Raw genomic sequence first — 26,569 nt, 5'->3', positions numbered from 1 at the left:
AGAGCTAGTGTTTGAAACTCAGGAAGACAAGAGTCACAGCTAATCAGGGTTCCCACCTCCAGATTCTGGCAGGAGCTGTATTGAATTTGGCAGACTGAAACAACCCAGAACACCAGGAACACACCTGTCCAAGCAGCATGGTGGGAGCTCGCGGTTCCTTTAGTCAACATATCACATCCAAGTGCACCAAAACAAACTGCTGCAGGCTACTGTTTTATAACAAGAAATATTGGGTTGCTAGTAATATTTATTAATGTTAATAAATGATCAAAATAAATTGCATCATCTTCTGAATCAAAGATATATTCAAACTGAATTGACCCCTTGATCTTCTGGCTTATAATGTAAAGGGTTTCACTTTTTAAAATACGATATTTGTATTCTATCTACAATTCTTCATATTACCATATCTTTTAGAAATCCTTTATTATTAGAAAGCATTCATTTTTGTGTTAGAATCCAAAGTTTAAATCGAATCAAGAAAAAGTCCAATCATTTTGCACAATCACTTCTACAGACCAATACATAGGATTTTGCTGTAAATAAATGATTATCTAGTCCAGATGGTTGAGTCTTTACTAAATAATCTGCTATTGAGGGGCCGATATTCAGTATCCTACTCTTCTTCTGTGTGGGTGGGTGTGTAGTGTTAGTAAGTCTCAGTTTGTGTGTTCATGTGTGTGTGTGTACTCTCCACTTGATTTCACATCTTAATATTAAAATGGACCCAATCTAACGATAAGTTCCTATTGTCCAACAAGGAAACATACATGTAGCAACACCTCTGTAACACTAGCAATCGTGTGCGGACATTTTCAAATATATGACATGTGTACAGTGCCTGAGAAAATATATTCGCCTCCTTTTACTTTTTGGTTTATTATGTTGAATCATGGCCCTTTTGCTTTGGCCTTTTTAGCAACAGTTTTTTTCTTAAGATTTTGCATCAGAGTGAAAAAGGTTTCTACAATGTAATCCAGATTAATTACTAATATAAAACTGAAATTACTGTAAGTGATTGCAAAAGCCATGGTCCAATGTAATATAACGAAGCTGAAAACTTGGAAAAATGAAGGAATACTTTTTGTAGGCCCTGTATAGCTTGTCTCAAAATGAATGATGATACTTTTCGATGTGTGATGTGCATTAGATGGATTAACGGTTCCTTTTAGTTGACACGGATCATTTTCAGTTGTTGTGTGCACAGCTGTTGTGATATTGTCCCCGAGTACAAAGCAGCATTATATTGGATAGATGGTGGTGGACAGTGCGGTCAAAGAGTCACTCAAATGAGCTGACGCAGTCCTTCTGGGAGATAAGTATAGAATAGTCACTGGTGCAGTCCACTACATTTGTGTTTATTTCTCCTGGTAAAGAAAGCTGATGGTTGCTGCTTCTGTAAACACTTCCCAACACTGCACAGACTAATGCTGCTGAATAAGATTATAAACAGCTCACTCGCTTCCCTTTTTCACCTCCGAGAAGAAGTGAATAAGCTTGCAAAACTTCAAAATGCCCACGCTAATCAGCATTGTGAATTCCCATTTTTTAGCCAACACAGCCCATTGCTGAGAAAACGATAATAATCCTCTGCGTCGTTGGCTTTGCTGAAATGTCTTCATCCAGCATCGTAAGTGCTCCATAAGCAAAGAAAACATAAGGATGTGTGCAAGTGCAAAGTCTGTATTTACAGAAAAGCCAAGAGACAAGTTAGGATGAATTAAATAAGAGGAGTGCATAAAATACAATCGCTGTTTGGTCCCTTTTAATGAGTTAATTAGCAATTTCTATGTAGGAGGACAAACTTACAGAGCAGACATGCTGTATAAAATTTGTCTTTCTTACACTTAATTGATCCCCAATTACCCATTAATTATTTAATTACCTCAACTACTCTCCGTGTCATTGGTTTGTATGTCGGCTCTGTCAGTTACAGGTTTGCTCTAATTAAAGACCAGGACAGTCACAGCAGCCTTGAAGAGGCCATTTACAGGCAGGGGAGACCCATAGATATTCATGAGATTGTTTTAATTTGTAATAAAGAGCTTAATTACCACCAGTGTTGAGAATATAAGCCGTTTTGTTGTAGTTATGAGATGGCTGTGTCTGCACTTCCGCCGGCGACAAGACAGGATGTGTCCATCTGGGTGCCGGTATAGGGGTTTTTTCAGTCATTGTTGAGAAGGTTATATTTTGATTTTTCTGCCTGTCCTGTCAACAGTGAAGGCCTGCAGACTGAATTGAGGTGAAAAACCTCAATTAAATTCATCCTATAATTAAGGTGGGCTCCAAAACTCTGACACCACATCAACAAATCTGCGATATGTTCATAAACACCTCGAGATAATCCAAAGCTTTAACAGTTTAGAGACAACACCTATGTCTAGATAAGAAGTCAAGAAATGAAAAAATTATTTGTAAAAAAGTTTTTCAATGACTCAATGACTTTTTTCGCATTCAGACATGGATGAATTACCTAACGACCCTACTGGCCACAGGCTGGGGAGGTCAGGGGCCCCCTGGGCCGGAGTCTCTGTGTGGAGTGAATGTTAATATTTCTTGATTCAAAGTCATGGAGCTCTGCTAACAGATGCAATATGACCACAAAGAGATGCAAAACAATCCCACAGAGACCAGAAGTTACCAAAGAGCCAAGGAGCAGTCATAAAGACGGACAAAATAGCCACAAAGAGGTGAAAATGGCTGCAAAAAACATGACAGCCTCATTTGTAGTCGGTTTATGTCTTTCAGTTTGTGGCTCCCATAGCATATGTTGAACGGGGCCTTTTATTTGTTTTTGTTCCTCGGTTTGTGGCTTATTCTTCAGTTAAAATGAATATGAGATATACGATAAAAGCATGACGGATATTCTCAAATGATCTATTGCACAAGTATAAAGCCAGCTTTATATTAATGCTGAATGTGTTTTCCTTCAAGCTGCAGCTCAAATACTAATAAAATATCTTGTAATCAGTCACAGTTCTCTCAGTTTTTAAATTAAGGAATGTAATGTTGTTTCAAATTTAAATGATGAATCCTTCAAGGTCCAGAGCAGTTTGGCAGACAAACTTGTGACAAACCCCCAATTCAGTGTCTAAACGCATCTGTCTGACAGGGGGTTCAAGAATTTTTGATGCAGTATATGGATTGTATATACTTTAACCAAACCATCCATTATCTGTAACTGCATACATGTCTTTGGTCTGTGGAAGAAATCCACAGTACCTGCAGGAAACAGAACATGGAAACTCCACTAATAAAGGGCACAGTCAGCCGGGACGTGAACCCACAACCTTCTAGCTGTGAGGAGGCAGAGCTCTGTAAGAAGATGTTTCTTCTTTTCCTTTGGGCTGTTCCCTTTTGGGGGTCACCACAGCGAATCATCTGCCTCCATCTAACTCTGTCCTCTGCATCCTCTTCTCTTACACCAACAAACTTCATGTCCTCTCTCACTACATCCATCAATCTCCTCTTTGGTCTTCCACTAGACCTCCTGCCTGGCAGCTCCAACCTCAGCAATGTTCTACCGATATATTCACAGTCTCTCCTCTGAACATGTCCAAACCACCTCAATCTGGCCCTTTCTTACTTTATCTGCAAAACATCAGGTACCCACCACTTCTCACTCTGGCAGGGGGATGTCACCTGGGAAGACCAGTGAGATTGTGGGCCTGTCCCCAGCCCTGCTGTCCTGACTGTCCGTTCATAAATGAGCTGTAACAATACTCCCTTATTCCACTGCCACATACAGTCCCTCGAAATAAAATGCCTCTACAACTGGTGTTTGAAAGGCAGCGCGGTGATGAAGCGCTTAGCAATGCTCGCTCACAGCTGAAAGGTCCCTGGTTCAAATCTACCTGCAGACTGTGGTATTTCTGTGTGGAATTTGCATGTTTCCCCAATGCTTGTGTCGGTTTCCTCGTAGGAACTGGGGAGGGTTGCGTCAGGCAGGGCATCCGGCGTAAAAACTGTGGCAAACCAACACGCGGACAATGATCCGCTGTGGCGACCCTGAACTCACGGGATAAGCTGAAAGGACAAAAAAAAAAACAAAATGTATATGTATAGACCTGTTCATGGAGTTCAGTGATTTATTTTTTAAATGTACAAAATTCTAGAGAGACATGAGCAGATTCTACCGTTTATTACACATATTACATTCTTAAATAAAAATGCTCCACTTAACAGTTCTTGCATAGATATCTTACAATACCAATTTAGAAAAGAATTATGAAACAGACCAGTAACAAAAATAAATTTTCTTCATCCTTAATAAAGAACATTACCATACTAACATCATATAATACAAATAATATTTTAAACACTTTGTACAGCAAAAAATCGTAAGACAACTCAAAATAAAAACCAAAAGAAAAATAAAAAAACCTCAGGTGACGGAGGAGAGGAAGGCGGGTGTGAAGTGAAGGTTTATGGATCAAAGGTTGGTATGAAAGGTATCAGAGTTACAGAGCCCCTGGAGGACAAGTGTTAGGGATGTTGTGATGGAAAAAACACATCTGCTGTCTTCTTCATTTTTCTATGTGTCCATTCATCCAAGACAATATAGTTTTTATTCCCTAACAGGTGATTTGAGATGACTTGGTACACACACTAGACGCTTGAAAGGTGCTAAAATACCAGCTTTCACTAAATGACAACATTGGATTGGCAATTTTTCCCAAACCGTGGCTTGAGGATTGACACCAAAATCACTTCTGTCACATTACTAGTTTGTGGATGCTAATCAGTACCATTTTAAAAACTAATGTTTTTTTTCCAATCTACTCTCCTTTCGGCTTTATCCCGTGGGTTCGGGGTCGCCACAGCGAATCATTGTCTGCTTGTTGATTTGGCACAGTTTTTACGCCAGATGCCCTTCCTGACGCAACCCTCCCCAATTTCTACCGGGCTTGGACCGGCACTGCATCGCTGGGGAGGGGGAATGGGCTGTTAGGGGTTCAGGGTCTTGCCCAGGGACACTTCGACATATAGCCAGGGCCGGGGATCGAACCCCTCACCCTGTGGTCCGTAAGCAACTGCCTTTACCAACTGAGCTATAGCCAGCCCTCTTAATTTTTTATTTATTTATTTTTTTTTTTCTCCAATATGGGTCTTAATTTGGCTCCTATTCCTTATAGCTCATCAGTTCCACTGCAGATGGATGAACAATTTAGTGCAAGAACATGCGCTTGGGCAACAACATGAGCATGTTGTCCTAACCTCAAACTGAACTAATCTACAGGTGTCATATATTCGTACATTTTTTATTATTGGACATTTTTGCAATGATGTTTTATCAGCCGATTGATTTCATGTCACTGAATGGTGATTTAGCATTTATTACAAATTGACTGGTATGATCTGTATCATTATCAGCCCATAGTTGTGGCTCGGTAAATATGTAAATATATAATATAGTAAATATGACAGGTGGCAGTGTTGCATTTGGTGACATAATACATAGTCAGCAAAGTCCTTTTTGGGAAGTGGTCAGGGTGGATGATAAAACACAGGTCTTTGAGACAAGAGACACCAGTTTGTTTCCCCATTTAAAATTGGTTGTAGCTTTAGTCAATGTAGTTTCATTATTTAAACTCACTACACGATCTTTCTGTAGCCCTAACCGTCTTGTTTTTGTTGCTAAACTGGAGCATATATTTGGGGCCAAAACAACATGACATTGTGGTGCATATTATTGCATGATAAATTAACTAATGAGCTTACTGGTGTAAAGGCACCTGCTGGGCCATATGGTGCCGATAACAACAAGCAATGGCCACTGAATGGCACGATAACATTCAAAGTAGGTGTTTTTTATCCCAAACTGAAGATCTATTGATCAAAACGAAGATCTATGGATCTATGAACCATAAATAAATAGAAATTTTGGCAGCAATCCTCTTCACACATGCAGGGAGACGACAGGCCAAACACATTAATGAATTTTGCAATAATGCATCAGCTAACTGATAAACTGGCAGAAAAGCACCTACAAGGACGACAGATGGAAACCAAACTGTACTGAGCAAGGACTTGTAGCTGGAAAGGTGGATAAGTTATTGCAGTCTCCCTAAAGAACTGCTTGGAGCTCACAAGCTGCATAGCTCTTGAGAACACGTCCTAGTACAGCTCAATGTCTGAAGACTATGTGCATGTTGGGCCCCATGAAGCTCTGAGTGTTATGGTTTCGACTGGGTGAGGTGAAACGTACAGACACAAGGAGAGGGGTAAAGATCTGTGAATCTCTCGTATACGGACACGTGGGGCATGAATAAACACAGTAGAAATAGACAGACACTCTGGGATGCCACTGATACCAAGAAAACTGAACCAAGTCACAGAATGACTAAAGTACAATAAAGTCCCCCCCAGACTGATGGTGATGATGATGATAAAGGCATTGGACCTATCGCAAGTGGACATGTAGTACATATTTCTTGGTGCCAAAAGTCATCCTGGACATGTAACAAATGTTAAGTGGATATTTGACAGAGTGCTCCAACAGACTATGCTAGCAGTGCGCGCACATGGAGAGTGCAATTATACGTAGCTAAGTATGATCATGTAGTGCAACGTTTGCGAGAACTAAAGCAGATCTATAGAAATGCTGAAATGTCTGACGGTGCTGTCGCCACATAAGGTTCATTTCACACAGAGCGGTCTGTATTTAAGATCTCATGCTATTTACAAAAGCTGCCAGAAGCAATAATCCTTCATCTGTGGAAACTGAAGCCTGGCTATCTAAATGTCCAAACAGCTGCATGTGGTCAAACGTGATGTGTTAAAGCCGTTTTCGCACTTGTCTGCTTGACTTTCTTAAGAAAAGAAAACCGAGTTTCTGTGCTAATTGCTGAGTTCAGACTGAACTGGGCTCTTCTACGTCTGAGTTTGCAAAAAGCCTTTAAGTGACTCTCTCCCACATTTGAGCCAACCTCCCAGTGTGAAAGCAACTACAGTTCCTCTTGATTTGCTCTAAACTTTGATTTATGCGAATGTTAATCCAGTTGGAGGTTGGTGATGTAGCCATGGTTACCACAGACCCCTGTTTAATGTTTCCACAGATTCCCGCCACCTTTCACTTTGAAATATGAGACTTAGTGCTATTTGCAGTGTGCTAAGAAGCTAATTTCAACTAAAGCTACCTCACTCCTGCTTAAGCAGCTAGCGCCACTACACTGGGCACCCTATAAGACCATGAGAAGATATTTTACATTTGTGAAGTATGAGTTCGGCTCCAGCTGACAGTAGACAAGAGACTGAGAATGATATGAAGCATGTAGAGTTGGAACATGCTGCTAATTAAGATTTGATGGGGCGGCGTAAGAAAAACAATCCCCCTCCTTCCACCTTACATCCATTACTCCCCTTTCTGCGTCTCTGGCTCTCGGCTCGTTCCACTGCTTCTACATTCACAGCAGTTTACTGGCAAATATGCAAATCTTTGGGCAAAAATGTATAAAGTGTGCATTCATCATTCCTGCAGCTGATGTGCATGGACAACTGCTGTGGAAAGAGAGGGAGAGATGGAGCGAGGATGGTGGGATGGGGTGGAAGGAAGCAAGAATGGCACTTTAAGTGTAAAGGAAGAGGGAGGGTTGGGGGACACGGAGTGGATTAAATATCTGAAGGGACTTCAGATAAATGGTAATTTATTTTATCTGAAATCCATGAGATAAAAAGCAAGAGCTGATTTATGGATTTGATATCCATTTTAAAATGCCTTTTCCATTAAAGGTTAGACTCTTTTACAAATATCTGAATGGATCTTGTGTTTGGTCTACACCATATCTGCTGGCTACAGTGGGTATACTGCCTGAAGGAGCCTGAGAGACGACAGGAGACCCAGAGCAACACTGTGACACAGAGACAAGAGGGGAATGAAATGCAAATTCTGAAGTGGCTTTCAGATCGCTGAGATGTCAACAGGCATCTTAATTAACAAGGGGACAGATTCTAAGCAAAATTTTGAGAATGTTGGCCAGCACTATGATTTTAACTGTGCATTCGAACATTTCCATTAAAAAACGGCACATGAAATTCCCAGCGTGTAATCGTCAAACACAAAACACACACGTGAAAAGGAAGCAACCTTTTGGAAAGTACTTAAGGCTCAACAAGACTCATCTTTTCATTGATTTCCACTTAAAATGGTGATATGTTAATATATCTTTATGGATGCAAATTAGTTTTAGGCTGCAATATCATGCATATCCTCTTAGGTTTCTGTGAATTGGGTCCTCTTTCGGTGTTAGCAGTTTAGAAAATGAGTCTAGCAATACGAAATGACATGACAAATGAGCAAAAAATGTAAATGAGCTGCTGACTTAGCATTTTCATTTAATTTCACCAAGTATAAAATGTTTCAATTGCACCGTTTGTGCAGAAAATTGTGTTTTAAAATCGGATTTAGACTTTGTTGTTGTTTTAAACCAAATTTTCAAACGATCACAATACACAATGATGAATTTGGATTCAAATAAAAAAAGGAAATTAACGATGAGTCCTCAGTGCCCCCCTCACCACAATAATAATACTTAAAAAAAGAACCCACACTAATCTGAGAGTCTGGCTGAGAAGTGCGTGACACAAGTTTGCAACTCTTTAATTTAACTTTAAGCTCCGTGACTTGTCTGAATGTATGAAAGGCATAAACCAAAAAGCTAATAAACACATTATCAGCCATTGCTTATATTAAAAACATCTTCCAACAGTAAATGTATCAACATTTCTCTCACATGTTGCACAGTTAGAAATTAGTTTTCAACCACTTTCCGGAACCACTGCCTCCCTCACAGTTTCCTTAACGGGATCCAGACACACACAAATACGCACTCACGCCATCAAAAGCCTCTCAAAAGTGCTACGATCCCCAACCTTCTGTGATTGTACGTCCTGTTTAGGAGCGCTCCCTCTACATCCCTTTGCAAGTCTCAACGTTTTGGTGTGACTTTGGTGTGAGTCACCCAAGCTGAAGAAAACAAGCATCAATACAGCTTTTGTAACAGAAACTGGTAACAAAAAGGAAATCAAACAGGAAACACTCGACTTACTTCGAATATGGGTTGCTGTATGTCATATTTAGCAGGAAGAGAGAGTTAGTAGAGAAAGCTGCCGCTGGATACTGAGGCCTCATATGGAGGCGGTCTCCCGCTGATCTCTCCTGACCAGGGAGACTCTGCCCATGGCTAAAGGGCAGTTCCACGCTGGAGGTTTTTGGTATCGATTGTTCGAAGCTGCACCATAAACCCCCTGAAGGGGAATGTTTTCACCGTTTCACCTAATGAAGGCTTGCAAGGCCGACTGGCACGATGACTGGGCACACTGGGATGTGAAACACCCCGCGAGCATCAGGAACCCTGCACCCTCACCCAGCCGCACCAGTCAGCAGCAGTGAGTATTAGACTGTTTGCGTGCGCTACGGGGCATATAGGTGGTGGTGGGCGGATGGAGGAGCGGTGTTGGTGTTGATGTTGACGATATCAGTAATGCCTTGATTGCAAGGCTAGTTTTTTTTTTTTTCTGCAACCACTCAGCAGGCAGGAAACAAGATGTGCATGCACCAGTTTGCACCTCTCATGTATAATTTTTATGTTAATGAATCACAATAATAAGCCGTTATTTTCATCAAACATCAAAGCTACAACATGTTACTTTTTATTCGTAGAAATATGCCACAAAACGTATGTAAATGTGTAAAGGTGCTGTACAAGGGTTCCAAGAATGAACATTACTGGCAGAAGTGCAGAGATGTTCCCTTCTACAGGTTTGTGATCAAGACTGACCCTTTTGCCGGTTTTATATTTTATTGTAACTTCATAACGACTAATACCTGACAGTCTGGGCTAAGTAGAGTGGATTGATTTCCAGTCTCACGCTGTCTGTAGATTAATTTCCAAAAGTTGCATATTGTAGCTTTAAGTCCAACTTTAAAACCGCAGCAATTTTGATGACACAATCACAATCTCAGCAAATTTACATTCCTTCATGCATTGTTGCATTCAGACACACTGAGAATGGGTTTTATAATGTACAACATTGCTCCAAAGCACTACTACTGTAGTGGTTAAAAGCTGCCCAGACCCGACGTGAGAATGCTTTGCTTGGTCACGCAAATTCATTCGAATTCATCTTGAGGACATTTAAATTCACCGTGAGGCATAAGAGAATTGTCTTTATCAACGTGTCTTTAACAGTGTTGTAAGTCTGGCTAAAAGACCTGCTGCAGTTGTTATATGTGTGTTTAGTTTTGATGAAAACAGCGGCTCATACATACTCATGTAACCAGAGTCTCTAAAGTAGAAATGCTGATTAAATAAGAGGCACAAACTGTAGCGAGGGATGTGTGTGGGTGATTGTTGGAACTGAGAACAAGCTGATTTCTCACTTCAAAGGATTTGGAATCATTTGTTACCTCCAGCCGAGAGCTAAGATACTCTTCTACTAAACAACAGTTGCTAAATTCCTACTGTGAAAAAAGATTTGGGAGCAGAACATATAATTCCAGGAAGTGTGTGTGTGTGTGTGTGTGTTTGTTTGTGTGTGTGTTCATGAGCTGTTATGTGTGTGTGTTTGCAATAAAGCCTGCCATGCAGCGGTTTGTTTTCCAACTCTGTTCATTAGTTTAATAATTATTTTCCTAAATCTTATTAGTCTTATCTCAAGAAGAGCCGTGAGCGAGGAAACTGCTGTGTAAGTTTGTGTGTGTGTGTGTGTGTGTTTGTGTGTGTCTGAGCATGTGTGCTTGTTCTGTATGCAACGTGTGGAGCGATAGTGTTGTTTTTGTGTCGTATTTTTCAAAGTCTTTTTATGATTTTTTTCTTTGCGTTCCATGTTTTTTTCTATATTTTTTTTGTTGTAGAAAAAAAAAAAAAAAAAAAGCACAGATAACATTGAAAAAAATTAGTGCAGTCAATGGATACGAAACAGGCAAATTTGACCAGGCCGGTGTGTGACTGTGTTTGTCCGGTACCACCGAGCAGAGGTCGGTCGGCGTCTTTAGTCGCACATGAATAATCCAAAACAGCTCCTCTGCCTCCTCTTTCGCCCTGCTGCCAGGGAGATGATATCTCAGAGTCTGTTAAAGCGCTCCAGGATGACTTTGAGAATAAACAAAAACAAACACACAAAAACCCCCCCAAACAATCACATTTCCAGTTTTTAGCACGTCCTCTGCCTAACTCTGGTAGAGTGCGAGTCCATGGAGGGTCATGCCAGGGTTTTGTTTTTCAGCTGGAGTGAATCGCAGGGCAGAAGGAGCAGCACACACAAAAAAAGACCTCTCTGCTCTCTGCTTTTATTTTAGTCCAAAAAAATACAAATCCCTTTTCTGAGAGTTGGTATGATTTAGTTTTTTGTTCATCCACTGGTTGCTTACAGACCATAGAAGCAGAGTCAGTGCACATGGGGATTAAAACACTCTCCTTCTCATCCCACACATTCTGTTGAAGTCATCTTAGATTTTCAGTTTTTTTCTTTAACACAGTTCAGTGAATTTTAAGACATTTTCTCTAAGAGAGAAAAGAACAAAGTGTCATTCTTTGTTATAACAATAAGAAGAATTAGCGTCCTCTAAGTAAAAAAAGAAAAAAAAAAAAAAAAAAAAAAGGAAGAAAGTGTCGCTGCGCATTTCTGTCAGACAGCCTGCGGAGATGGCAGGCGTCTCTGTGAAGGTGAGATTTGCAAACACCCACTGAAGGAGAGCCTGAGAGCTGCAGTGGCACCTGCTGACTGAGGTCCCAGGGTGCCCCGAAACACCCAGTGTCCGACCCCTGGGTTCGATTGTCAGCCATGCTAGAAGTCGTATAGTCTCTCTCCTGCAGATCTGGCATTGTTGTTTTCTTCACATAGATTACTGAAGCTGACTGCGGCAGATGGTTTTTTCTTATGTTCCGTGTATGAGAAACAGTACATAAAAAACAAAAGATAAAAGCTGAGTATTTGATTTCAAAAGCCAGTAAAGCACTAATATCTGACTGTACGGCTATTTAAAGTTTTCTTCACCTGAAGTGACCTTATGACTAATGCACTCAATACAAAGAAGGAAAAAATGCGATGTAATGTTTCAGCAAGCAAAATGGGTATATGTTTTTTTGGCAGTGTCCAAGACCCCGGAGCTGCACGAGAGCAGCCGGGGTTCACCAGCATGATGCAGTCAAAAACAAGTATGTGGACTTTTTACTATTGCAAGTGTGTGAATGTGTAATATTAAAGAAAAACAACAATCTAGCTACTCCTCGTTTTCCTCCAATCCCTGTCTCTGATGGGACGGTGGTCGGTCTTTTCTATCCTCACGGCCCTTTCAGATGGATGCTCTGCCCTGCGGGCGTCATGGCCGCCGACTGGTTTTTGGACAGGGTGAACGAGGCGGGCGATTGGTAGCTCGACTGCCCATCCCTCTCTCCTTCTATCTCTCCTCCTCCTCTTCCTCCTCTTGCTTCTCGCTCTCTCCCACTCCTTTTCTGCTTGCCCTCAGATGTGCCTCTTCATGTGCAGGGCCAGGTGATCTGACCGAGAGAAACACCTGCAGGGAACATAACAGCAACCAGATCAGAAATATTTATCTCCCATCCCAAAGATACATTAAATATCTATGAAAAATAAAGGCATGTGACATGATTTGATTAACATGTAGAAATTGCATCACTGCTGAAGCAAAGAAAGGGCACAACGGAAAACAACAGAGACAACTTACATAAACGCTCAATGACGACAGACGTGCAAATGTGCAATTAGTCCCATTTTACAAGACATGTGGACAAAACAAAGTGACAAATGTCTCTGAGCAGCACTGCAGATCATGTATAATAACTGTGCCACACTCCTGGGACCCCTTCAATGCCCACTGTCTCTGTGTATTTCTTGGGAACCCTCCATAATCCCACGCCCCTTGAACTTCCCATGAGCAATGTGTATTCACTGGAGATGCTCCACCGCCAGGCCCACTGACACACACACGGCTTTGTGTATTTCCTGGCAACACTCGGTCCCATGCTCCCCTACTTGAACTACACACCATGTCCTCTGTTTAGTTTTTCCCGTCAAACATAAGCGCACTGGGTTGCACGAGTTTGATGCTTAGTCGGACACACAAACGACATGTGATGCACACAACCCTGTTTCCTAAAACATTAGAACATAGTTTATAGAAGACCGGGTTGGATGCACAGTAGATGACGTTAGCCACATAAGCAAACTAGCAGGTGTTTGGTGAAGATAACAACTGACAAATACTGGGCTCCAGTCCACATGAGCCACGTTTTCAGCCCGTGTAAAAATGTAGATTTTCCAAAGAAATACCAAAAGTCCTAGTTAAAAGTTATTTAACAAGGAACATGTCATAATTGATACATACTTCCTATAAAAGTACTTTTTATATAAGCTGCTATATAGCAATATTTAAGTGACTGAGATTATTCCCTCCGCAGAGCAGGTAGAAGTATAAATTCAGACACAGAGTTTATGGCTTAACACACACATTCAGTAAAACTACTGAGATCCAAGCACCTCATTTTAAAACTACAGTCAGTTTCAATAGTCTTACCTCATTATGTCACGCTATTGAAATCACGACGTAAAGACGAATACAGGCCGATTCAGGCTCAGTGATTCTTTACATACGACTCAAACAGCTCCATTAATCACAGCCAGACCTCCACAGCTCTGCAGTCCTCCAGCTCACAGTGAAACACTATTGTAGAAACTAATTGGATATGCATTGTGAACATGGACACTAATGCAGACAGGCTGGCAGTGCTTTCTAATGCCGGGCCATTTAACTGAGCAGTGACTGCACCTGGTGTGAGCGAAACATAAAACCAGGTGCCGGTGATGTTTAATATAAGATTCGGAATGTCACAAGTATTTAATTTTATTTCGCCATTGTTCAGACATTAAAGCTGAATGTGCACAGTAAAAGTGAATCACAAGGCTCTGACTACAGGACAGGCAAAACAAAATGTGGGAGAGAATAATAAGATAAATTAAAAATTCAATTTGCCAGGGGCTTTATTCATTATTAATTAGTCAAGGCTACTCTTTGTATTGGAGTGTGTGTGTGTGTGTGTGTGTGTGTGTGCGTGTGCGTTTAGACAGCATGTTGTTCCATCCAGACATTTAGAGGTACAAAATAAAGTCGTATTGTTGTGCTGCGTTCTCTTACTGTCAGTTGTTCGATCCAGCAGGAAATTACATCAGCAGCGTGGTTATGTTGGTTCAGCTTCACATCGAGGGAAAATGTTCAGCTTGATCAATAAAGTTTCATCACAAAGTCAACCAGGAGCCAATAAGCTTAAAGCACTGCCTCAATTTGAAAATGTGATGTACATAAAACTAAGAAGTATTTGCACATATATTCTGTGTATATATGCTGCCCAGGTCTCATTGATGCTACTGGCTGATTGGCTGACACACCGGCCTTATATTAGCTGTTCTTAACCCGCCACATCCTGTTGATGATGCCGTAAACTTACATGTGAACATTTAAAACAGCACCTTACCCCCTCCTCCCCCAACCCCCCCCCCCCCCCACAAAAAAAAAAACACTTTGCATTTTTATACAAATTGGCTAAAGAATTTTAAACATGATTAATGTGCGTTTCCACCCACTACTGTTATGCTAATACTAGAGGTTGATTTGTTGAGATAAACTGCTGGTGGCGCTAATTTTCCTGTCAGGTGGCATTAAATCACTGCAGTAGAAGAAAGCCCAACAAGATGGTGCAACTAACCTTTAAACAATGAATGGAAATATTGTTAAGCTGCCTTTATTACTGCAATGTCATAACATTTGTACACTGGATGTTAAACCCATGAACCAACCCACATATCACCTTTGTGTCCACTTACAGCCCTTTTCTAATGTGTGTTAACGATGTGGCTCATAAATTTTGCGATATTTTGACCCCAGCATTGGTAAACTTTATGACTTACCCCTCAGGTTCTGCAAACACGCATCGGTTATTAGAGAGCGCTTAGTTAAATAAACATGCCAGTAACGCCCACAGTTTTTGGCCACGATAGCTAGTGGCAACTTTTCTTGCCATAACTGTGTAGAGCGTGATTTTCTGACAAATTAAGCATCATTTTTGTTAGAGGTAGAAATACATGCAAAACCTCTTTTTATTTTATATAAACAGCCATATGAATTACTTTACATTTGGTAAAAACAAAACAAAGTCTATAACCACACAGTGAATGAGTTTTATGGGCACTGAGGCTGTTCATGTTCTCCGGTGAGAGGGTGAATGAGAATTGTTTTTAAATTAATTATTCGGGAGCTTTAATGCTGTCTGGTTTGATATAGTGAACATTCTACACATGTGAGCTGCATAGTACAACTGAGCCATTACAGTAACATCCAACCTCTGTGGCATGTACAAAAATACTGAGCAGTTTATTCTGATTGGGAGATTCTGGACAGGCAGAGTGCTCTTCATTACCATCATCAAAACACGGAATGACTGGGATATTTTCTGCCCTCCAGTAAAGTTACAGAGACTTTGACGATCAGTGCTAAGGAGCATTGAAGCTGTTTTGTTTCCCTTTAATTTGTCACCTGTCTGTACATGTAACACTACGGCTGTGCATTATTTAAAAAAAAAAAAAGATTCCATATGAGTGCTGTCCTATTTCTGTTATTCTTATTTGTCTCTCTGAGGATTCAACACCCAACTGGATCAAGTGTGTTGATTCGTTACAATTTGTTCAACTGCTGTGCCACAAAAATAGTCAGTGAATTTTCAGTTTTCAACTTTAACCAACAGGAAAATGAGACTGAGACATTTAACTTTCTTTTAACTAGATTTTCAGTGTGGACAGTGATTTTATGGAAAATGCACAGAAAGAATCCTGTTGAACATGGTGTGAGTGTTGAACTCTGCTCATGGTCCTCTGTGGTCAAACCATGGGTGGCCATGTGATAACTACTGTACACCTTTACCAATCTGTGTATGTGTGTGTGTGTGTTTGTGTGACTGGACAGATGGCCATGCCAGTTACTGTGTCACTGTTGGAGGGCGGAGCAGCCAGACCAGCTGGTACTCCCCCAAATCACACACACACACACGCTCCTCCTCCTCTTCTTCTCTAAACTCTCCCTGCTCCTCCTCACTTATTTTTTGTCCTCCTCCTCATCACTTCTCATCTTTCCTTCTCCATGGAAACATCAGGGGGTCCCTGCTTGATTAGGCAGGATTAATGACAGACTGCAGTGTGTGTGTTTGTGTGTGTGTGTGTCTGTATGTGTGTGTTTCCCCTGGAGAAAATGTGTCACATTGAACAGTCTATCTAATGTTAACCTCTCCATGACTGCCATTTTTTGCTATTCTCATGGTAATATTTGGCTGGCTCCACCCACCACAGATGTATGTGTGTCTTACTGTAGAGACTGAGGCAGATCCCTGCTATGTTAACCATGTTTCCAGCTTCTAATCAGACCATCAGAACTCTTACAGGGAAACTCTGGAACTGGGAAATCAGGACTCTAAGAGTGTCTGGTCACAATAACTGAGGCTGTATAGTCTGAGGTTGTACTAATGTACATTTAAAGCTACAAAACATTACCACTTCAGTCATAGTTGCAATATTAGAATAAATAAGAAGATGCCAAAAGTCATTAAAATTCTCTGATTGGTAAGGAGACAAGCTTGGCTCAAAAACCTTGAAGTGAAGGTTCTGCTTCTGTGCCTGGAGACCATTCCACATTCGATAAGTTTGTAAAATGTTATAATAGCATATATGAAAAAGGGTCTTCATAAAGACATGACCGTAGAAATGGTGGTGGAAAGTATTAAATTGATAGTTTAATATGTTGGTGCTACATGACAAGTTACAGGATCAGCTGTAGGAGGAAAACTCAGAGTACTGACCAAATGAATATGGCATATTGTTAATTTAGCATTTGGGCATTTTTTTCTACGTATAAGACCTTTTTTTAAATTCTGTATTAGAGGTAATAGCTGATCTGAAGCTCAACTCATGGTGGCTACTACTGACTCAAGACATATTAATGCCACAGCACCCATCATCCTCAGCTGCCATGGCTATAGCCACGATGTCAGAATCAGAGCTTTGTTGCTTCAGTTTCTATGGTTATAACATGAGAGGTTCCATCCAAGTCTAGAAAAGCTCCAATTGTAAGTGACCAGCACTGTCACTGCAGAAAATGAACAAAACCCTCATCTCGGAAGCCTTGGACACAACAAATAACTAACTCTAACATCAGCACAGAGTCTGCAGACTCAACTGTGACACAGCTCATGCCTTTCATATTGGATCCAAGTGTGTCTGGACTTTTAAATTTGTTCGCAGCTTTTAAATATGACTTTGCATATAAATGCTTCTCAGTTCTACATGCATGTGTGTGTTGTGCCTCTATATAGTGTGTGTGTGTGCGTGCCAGAAAGGAGCTAATACAGTCCCAAATCTCAGCCAGGATTAGAAGCTTCCAGCAGGTTTCTGGAGGGTTTTATGTCTAAAACCCAAACTAGAGGGAACCCACAACAGCCAATTACACTGTCTCTAGGGCAAAAGCCTGTGTGTGTGTTTCATCAGAAAGGTAGTGCAGGCACACACACAAACAACCACACACACACACAAACACATGCACAGTGTATGTTAAAGTGGAGCTGGCATCTGGTGCCACTCAATTAGATGCAACCAGTCTGCCAATAGCCAGAATCCATCTGACTGCCAGCACAGGGGCATGAGTAAGCACACACACACACACACACACACACACACACACACACACACACACACACACACACACACACACTCTGTCTACCTTGAGGAAGAAAAGCCAAAGAGACAATGTGACTCTCAACAGACTGACAAAGACGTCCCTGGCTTTTGTCCGTGGGGGGATTGAGTTTGATTTGAGTTGGAAATTTTCTTCCCCTCTTTTTCTTTCTATACCTTTGTTTTCCACTGAGGTTAAACTGCGTCAGACATGATTCATCAAAAAAAAAAAAACTAAACTTTGATCCATGAGTAAAATCTTCCCCCACTATGCAGATAACATAACAGCAGACCATTTTCAGCCCAGTTCTCAACAGAAGCAGAATAACATTTATATCGCACGTATTCCTGTGGCTGCCACGCAATGTGAACAATTAGGAATTAATTAAATTTAGGAATACAACATTTCTTATCATTAAATTGACTGAACTGTACACACATCCTGACAGATAAGAACTTACCTGAGCTCCTCTTTTACACAGGAATATATATTTAACAAAATGCTCACGTCCCTTCTAAACTTCAAACCGGCTCGTTTGCAGTATTTTGTATCAAACGTTTGTATTAAAGTAATGTGATTTCCATGTGCATAAGGACGGAGATGTGCACTTTGCTGATTATTACACATTGAATTCCATAAGATGCGTAGAGTAGGGATGGTAGAAAAACAAATTTAATTTATTATCGGTCAAAGCCTCTGTCTCCATGTTGTTTCAGGGGTATTTCCAAACAATCCACAGAAGCCATTTTGTTTCAGCTAAAATGGTTATGCTGTGATATAGCCAACTGTCTCCATCAGTATATCGATTTCAAGGAAAAGCTTGAAAGAGTTATGCAAACAGAACTCATTTACAAGCTTGTATGTGCTTTTCCCAGATATCAGCCGGAAGTTTTTCTTCCCTGCAGGTTCAGTACAGAGGTAGCTCTGTGATGTTTTTAATGTAGCCAAGCACAAAGCCTGTAAGCCCCCCTCTCTCAAAGATGAGCAAGTAGCCTTCTTTTTGTTGTTTTTACACACCAAATCTAATTTACCTAAAGAGGTTACCTGTGGTATTTCAGTACTTTACTACTAGTAACAGTAAGGCCACAGGGCATCACATAAACATTCAAAAGTCATGAACCCTGGACAATAAAAGTTTTGCAGAAGTTAGTAATTCTGAACAAAACCCAGAATCCTTTAGTGTCTGTGGATTTCTTCAAATTAATTTTTTCACCTGTTTCAAAATCTAATCAGTTTTGTTGCATTTGAAATAGAAGAAACCTGTGTTTTGAAATATAATATTTACAAACTGCTAAAATAAAGCACCAGTGTCCTGCATAGAGCTTATGTGCAAATGTGAATGTTTTCTCTCACAGTGGATGTGTGTGTCTGTTTACCTGTCGCAGTGGTTGCACTTGAATGGCTTCGCTCCGGTATGTTTGCGGTAGTGTCGTGTCAACTCGTCACTGCGTGCAAAACGCCATTCGCATCCTTCCCATGAACACTTATATGGCTTCTCGCCTGAGAGAGAGAAAGAGAGAAATAAAAAGAGGAGGTGTCACATTTTATTATGAATTCTACATCTAATTTAACACGTCTAAACTACAGCTGTTCACTGATACACAGGTTACCACCCCTGGCTTTTCCCAAACCTACACACACACACACACACACACACACACACACACACACACACACCACCCAAAGGCCAGGCAGGCAGTCCAGCTTTAACACAACAGCAATTTCAATGAGCCAATGCATTCAATTAGTGGTAAATGAAGTCTTTCAGCACCAAGGCGTGTTAATTCATAATCCCAAATTCACCCTGAAATGAATCTCGTTTTGTTCACTCTATCACAAACCCTCCAACCCCCTGCTTCCCTGCCCACACACACACACACACACACACACACACACACACACACACCCTGAGGTGGTGGGATCTGAAATGTAAATGAAGTTTCATCCCCCGGTTCACCAGATGGGAGAAGAGATGGTCTATTGTTCTCAACCTGTAGTTATCTCCCCATGATAGAAAGGCTTCCAGCTGCGTGTATGTGCCTCTTCAGTTGGAACTGTGTGTGTAGAGTGTAGGAAAGTCTGTCTTCATATTGGCGACATCTGTAAACATCTGTATAAGACTGTGTTTCTCACAGAGTATATTTGAGCAGGAAATCTGGTCTTCTACATCACTTCAATTATTATTACTAGAGTATTAAAAGAAATCCTTTTTAATACAGTAATTTTAAAGTGAGATGCATTATTCCACTGTAGACATGTCAATCCAAGCAAAAACGTATTTATATTAAATTTAAATTCTAATAAAAATCAATTATTTTATTCTCTACTGAATTACATCGCCTTTGGATGAGAGTCTCATAAACTCATTCTTTTCATTTCATTGTGTGAGGACTTGTATTAGGTCTATTATTTAATTTTATACTATCTAAAGTACTAAAATATTTTCGTGCACATCTGTACTTGCTGTCTTAGAGGCAGAGTGAAAAAGGTTGATTTTCACTGAACCCCCCCCCTCATGCTGTTCAGAGTTGTCTTTCACAGGAAACCTTGAACAGTCTTTTTTAACATGCCTTTGTTTGTGTGTGTAGTTGTTGTGGTTGATGTTATTTTAGGAACTTTGTTAGTTTTACTTCAACACTGAAGGAGTAGGATTGGTGTTGTGTTAAATCAATTTCATTTTCAGTTTCAAATATTCAAACCACTTTCCCCACTGCTCACATTGCGTGGAAAAAAAAAAAGACCAAACCTAATTGCAGACCTCTAGAGTGTGCCCCTCAGTGTTGTAAGTGTGCATGTGTGTGTGTGTCTGTGTGTGAGAGAGTGCGATACAGAGAGAGAGATATCTGGTGGGTGGTAACTATAATTGGGGTCCTAATGACTCTTAATGGGGAGTAATACAGCAGCTTACAGTCAGTTAGCCAGATGTCCCAGCAGCCCCTCCACTCCCATCACAGCACACACTAATATTCATAAAGCCACAAACACACTCATCCAGAGCAAAGTGGAGCTAATGTGAAAACTGAAGCATTTCACAAGATGTGGCAAATATAATAGGATGCAATAGAATAGGATGGGTTTCCAAGTGTGTTAATGACTGGGGGCATTTTGAATTTCCACAGTCAAAAAGAAAAACGAAACATAATGTTTCCTGTCAAGGTCATCTCCTCTGAGTCGTGCTGTCACTCTCACTGTGAAGCTGCAATGGGGCTGATACAATAAAATTAGTTTTGAAAAGTTAAATCAAACACGATGGAAATTAAAGTGACACCGAAAACAAAAATGCCATTACCTGGTTTCAAACCAACCACAATTTAGTTTTGCAGTAATTCAAAAATGTTTGAATGATGGCAAAACATTCAGAGCTAGAATGAAGGTGAGCGGTAAGTGAAAAATGACAAAGCTACATACTGTACAAGTCAACCTCTGACTTAATGAAATTAAAACAGAAACAGTGCAACGAAAGTGAAATGATTACCCAGAGTAACTGCTGTTACTGCTGGGTTTTAGTTAAGAAATAATGTTACACCACCTGAAAATGCCCTGTAAGGGAACACTTTTTAAAAGAATGTGCAGACAATTTAAATGCAGACACATAATATCTAAAGGTTCTGTTCTGATTTTCTTCCTTGCATATAATCTCCTAACCACACCGCAGGGCATACAGCACCTTCCACATATCATCAGGAGTTCCACATGTGAGATTGATTTTCTAAACTTTAATTGCTTTAATTCACCGTGTTGAACCATCATGGCAGAAAAAAAAAAAACCAAGTGCCTTCAGAGGCACCTTCACAAAGAGTAATATTTGAAGTGCAGGGCAGCTATGAGAGCCAGGTGATGCAACTACAAGTAAAAGAGATGATGTGCTACAGGAACATCCAACTGTGAAGGATGCCGTCTTCCCCTAAGCCCCCCCCCCCCATCCACACACACACACACACACACACACACACACACAGGCTTCCTGAGTCTCTTTGATTGGAGTCTTCTTTCATCAACACACAAAACGTGTCAGGAGGGTAATGCAGTTGTCCTTGGACGAAATGAATTCCAGCTCACAAGCTGTGCCCTTCTGGATTTGTATATTCAAATTCTCGATTCAAATCTCGTGCAGTCAGTTGCTGATTTCCCCAACAGGGATCTAGGTTTTGGTTGCTGTCTGACCATTAGGCATTTTTCCTCTGGTAACACGTCGGTTGTCAGAGCACAGGGTATAAGGGAAACGACATCTTACTCTCACCTACTGTTCAGACTTACTAAGTAGCATCGTTTGTTTATGCCATACATTAAACAGAAGTCCAAATATTGCATTTTAACGGTTGAAACCTTTTTCATTGTTTACATTTACATTTAGCCATTTAGCAGACACTTTTATCCAAAGCGACTTATAACTGGGGTACAAGTCAAGCAAAAATCTAAGTCAAGGAGAAAACATCAAAGCAAAGTCCTATCAGAAAAAGTGTTTACATTTCATGAGATTTAATTTCAAGAAAAAGCAGAATCTATATTTTTAAAATATCGATTGAAGTGCTTAGGAAGAGTTCTGTTTTCAGCAGTTTTTTGAATACTGGCAGTGAGCTTGCTGAACGTGCAGAGTTTGGTAGCTCATTCCACCATGAGGGGATCACTGAGTTAAAGAGTTTTGCTTGAGGTCTTCTGTGCTGTGCTGGGACCACCAGATGTTGTTCATTGGCAGAGCGCAGCGGACGGGAGGGATTGTGTAGAGTGTAGAGATCAGAAGAGTTGTGTGACATTGTGACGTTGTGAGTCCTTTTTGGCGGATTAAAAATTAGGCCTGCTGCCACATTTTAGATCTTCTGCGAAGGTTTGACTGTGCATACTGATACTCCCCATTAACAGGGCGGTGCAGTAGTCAAGATGAGATATGACCAGCACCTGTAATATGAGTTGAGTGGTATATTCGGTGAGGTATGGTCTGATCTTCCTGATGTTGTAGAGGGCAAATCTGCATGCTCTAGAGACTAAGGAGATGGGGTCCTTAAAACTCCACTGGTCGTTGATGATGACCCCCAGTTTTCTGGCCGACTTAGTGGGGACAATCACTGTAGATCCAATGTTGATGCTGATGTTGTTTTGTGTCGAAGGTCTGGCTGGGAAGACAAGGACTTCAGTCTTGGAGATGTTGAGCTGAAAGTCTCTCTCTCATCCAACCAGAGATGTCAGAGAGACAGGCAGAAATGCTTGATGAGACAGTGGAGTCATCCGGTGGGAAGGACAGGAAGAGCTGTGTGTCATCAGCATAGCTGTGATAGGAAAGGCTAACAAAGGCTGTTTATAATTATGTCATAAACAACAATTGCATTATTGTTGGAGAGAATATTTACTGACTTTTACTAATTTTACAGATCCAGGTCTGTTTACAGGTCTTAGGGATTTTGATAGCACTTGAGTTGACTACAAGTTTGAAAAAAATATTCACAAGACCTTTTTCTCTTGTGCAGGTCAGTTTGAATTTTGACCAGACCTCTTATGCATGCTCCTCATCTCTGCTGGAAGCTACATTAGCTGTTAAAGCCAGAAAGCATCTGAAATCCATATCCATCAGTTGTATAAAGGAAAAATATCTGAAGTAACAAAGAAACAATAAAAGAAAATGTCTGGTTTAGCTGATTGTTTCATTAGTCTAATTGGCTTTTACAAAGGGTTGTAAGCTTAACTGCCAATTGCTTCCATGCAGTGATAGAAGCTTTATATTAGCCTATGATAACAAGGAGAACAATCTTGACCCATATGGCCACAAGGTTTGGGTGGAGAATGGTTCAGACACATTGGAGGAGTGGAATGGAAGACCTGGGGCAGAATTAGAACAAACGGGACTTCATTCACCAGCATGTGCTGGATTCTACAGGAGGAGCTTAAGGAACTTGCAGGAGAAAAATATCAGGTCTACAGTACATGGGCAATTGGGGTGCAGCTGGCCTCCACCCGGTGAGTGTTGGACTGCTGTATAGCAGCTCCCCCATCATGTGTGTGTGATTGTGAGTGTGAATGTGTGAATGAGAAGCAGTGTAAAGTGCTTTAAGTACCAATAGGTAGAAAAAAAGCTATATAAGTGCAGAGAGTTTAAATTTTTTTCACTGTGGCAAAACAAGGACAAATGATGGACAGATGGTTCATACATTTAAGGCTAATATCTGGACACTAAGATTAATGAGCTGTGGGTCTGCAGGTTAGCTCACCAGTTTCTATATAAAACTCATGTCTACAGTTTGTATGACTATGAATTAAGGTTGGAGAGACAGAGAAAGGTGCAATCAGTAGGAAAATTCAAAATAAGGCAGGTATTTATTGCCTTTTGTGGGGAAGGTCGAGAAAAAAGTTTTTTTTGGCACCAACCCACAAACCTCTTGTGCAGCTGTGAAAAGTGTGAAAACATGTAATTAGACAACAGATTAGACAACAGCTTACTTCTAGGTCCGAATTAAAATCAGCCATGTTGATTCTTCAGGGGTGATATATGTGTATATGAATCCTCCTGCTCGCTCTACAGTGTCCTCAGTCAGGACACGAGACTGGACCAATATTTTCTACATATAATAGCACACCACTTTGCAGCTTATCCTCTAGGCCTGTTGGAGAAATGCTACACTCTCAACCTGCACAAGTGTGCGTGTGTGTTATATGGGGTAGGAGTGGGGGCCGCAGGTGCCAGACAGGCGGCCGTTTCACACCCGTCTTCAGTAATTGGCCAGAGCACCCTATCTCCTTCAATAGGATCCCCCGCAAACACCCGCACACACACATGTAGGAATGAAGCAAGGCCAGTTCGGGCCTGACGCCACAGCAATCATGACGCCAGCCAATTATAGCACAGAGAGGCAAGGATGCATGATAAAGTCACCTAGCAACTGAGAGAAAGAGAGAAAGGGGGTGTGTGAGGGGTGGTGGGTGGTAGAGAGTGAGAGAGAGAGAGAGAGAGAGAGATAGACAGAAAGAGAGAGAGATTAACAGGCATGGACAATCCACCAGGCACCAACCAATTATGGAAGAGTGTGATGCAGTTGCTTGGCAACGCAAACTGAATGAGAGAGAGAGAAAGAGAGAAAGAGAGAGATTGGAGGTTGAAATTAGTGGGCAGAGTAAAGATGTACATATATGTGTGCGGAGGTCTGGGGTTACAAGAAGGTTTTCCTGACATGAAGATACTTTTTGAGGGTGGGTTCGTAGCAGGGTAAGAAGTCTTGGAGAACTACAATTAGGGCCTAATCAGACGGGATGCGTTTTTGCAGCCTGGGGCAGCTTTTTGTAATTTTTTTCATTGAGAGCATGCACACTGCTTTTGAGTTGCAGGTAACCCTCACATTTGTCTGCTCTATGCTACTTGTTTTTTGCAGTAGCACCCTGAAGGCGTCCAGTTAAAAAAAAGGAGTTTAGTCACAAAAAGTTTTTCTTTTTATTGTCTAATCCGAATAATTCATCCAATGACTGACAGCAGATTACCAAACCGTTCCGACTCATCGTAATGATAAATAACCCTCACACCAATTAGTGTAGACTGGTTGTTCCCTAAAGTTATTAAACTTATCAAACTGAAGCTAGTATCAACAGACACCATGTAAATGACCTAAACATATAGAAATTGAGCAATGCGTAGAAATGTAAACAGAGTGCTGTCAGGAGAGGCAAACCAGGTAAATGTTTGAGGCCTGTCTAAAAGATGGGGTCCCTGGTGGCCACTCAAATTGGCACATTTCATAATGACAGATACTATTCTCACAACTGCTGGCATGGGGAACACACTGTCTTTACGACCAGGTTTGCCCATCCCAACATTTGTAACTTGCATTGTGGCTACAACCGTAGTATTGCATTGTAGACTCTAGGATTATGGGATAGGGATTGTGAACCTGCTTCTCCTTAAAAATATTTATTGTATGACACTGCTGTTTGGGAAAGTCAGTGACATGTAGCTGTCATTCATCCAGTGTTACACAGCATTCACAGTAGCAGCAACAGATCCCTTGGTCAGTGACAGCTGACATTCATTGTCAACAAAAACCCGGCATAGTCCTTCAGTTTGCCCCCACTGTGTGAGACAGACACAAAAGGACTCCAGTGATGCAACAGGAAAAATTGAAGAAAGCTTGACTTTATGCAAATACGGTGTGACAGAGCTCAGCGACAGCTGGGTGAGAGCCAATTGCATCTTGATTCCAGTGGAAACCGGAGCAGAGTGAGTTTACTCCCTGACATGAATGAATTTTAAACAAAACCAGTAGTGTAACATCATAGACTGGTGCAACACGGCCCTATACACAATGTTAAAATATGTACTGTGGAGCTGCAAAACGACTCTCTAAATAAATATATTGAGACAATGTCAGGCAACACAGTTATCTGTCAGAGGTTTCACCTGCTGCCTGAAAATGTAGCTGGTCTCAAAATATGCAAAATCCATTTGCACAAAGATTTAAATTTGGATTTAAAGCAAACAGTAACAGAGGTTTTCTCTTTATCTTTTTTTTCTACTTTCTCCTCTGTGCTTAGCTTGTCTAAACATTTTTCTGGTTTCTGTAATGGAAGCACATCATCATCTGACAGCAGCTTAGTGCATTCATCCAAACTGCAGGAATCACTCCCATGAGCTGCATTGGTATAAATGCATATCCAAATATTGTATCAGGTTTAGTGGTAGTTGTAGAAAAAAGAATCCGCACACTGATTTGAAGAATTTGAACAGCCAAGAATGCAGTTAAGTATATTCTTTTGGACTGCTGCTTGAATAACGATGATGATACAATTATCAGACATCTACTGTTTTGGAGATCCACCCAGCAGAGTGGAAAAAACACCCAGAGAACCAGAAAACAC

The 26,569-nt window shown here is 40.9% G+C and overlaps 1 protein-coding gene across 1 annotated transcript in view; it reads right to left on the bottom strand.

The window, feature by feature from the left end:
• Window positions 1-4,129: 4,129 nt before the first annotated feature.
• klf7b (Kruppel like factor 7b) overlaps window positions 4,130-26,569 on the bottom strand; it is a 59,940-nt gene continuing 37,500 nt past the window's right edge. Inside the window, exons 3-4 of the mRNA XM_067516154.1 lie at window positions 19,114-19,237; window positions 4,130-12,520 (exon numbers count right to left, since the gene is read on the bottom strand). Coding sequence (XP_067372255.1) covers window positions 12,469-12,520; window positions 19,114-19,237 — 176 coding nt within the window. The 3' untranslated portion in view covers window positions 4,130-12,468. The remainder of the gene's footprint in view (window positions 12,521-19,113; window positions 19,238-26,569) is intronic.

This window comes from Channa argus, chromosome 9, assembly GCF_033026475.1.
Source record: "Channa argus isolate prfri chromosome 9, Channa argus male v1.0, whole genome shotgun sequence".
NCBI classification, from domain to species: Eukaryota; Metazoa; Chordata; class Actinopteri; order Anabantiformes; family Channidae; genus Channa; species Channa argus.
Note: the sequence above shows the minus strand (reverse complement) of the source record. Positions and strands in the feature narration are given on the sequence as shown.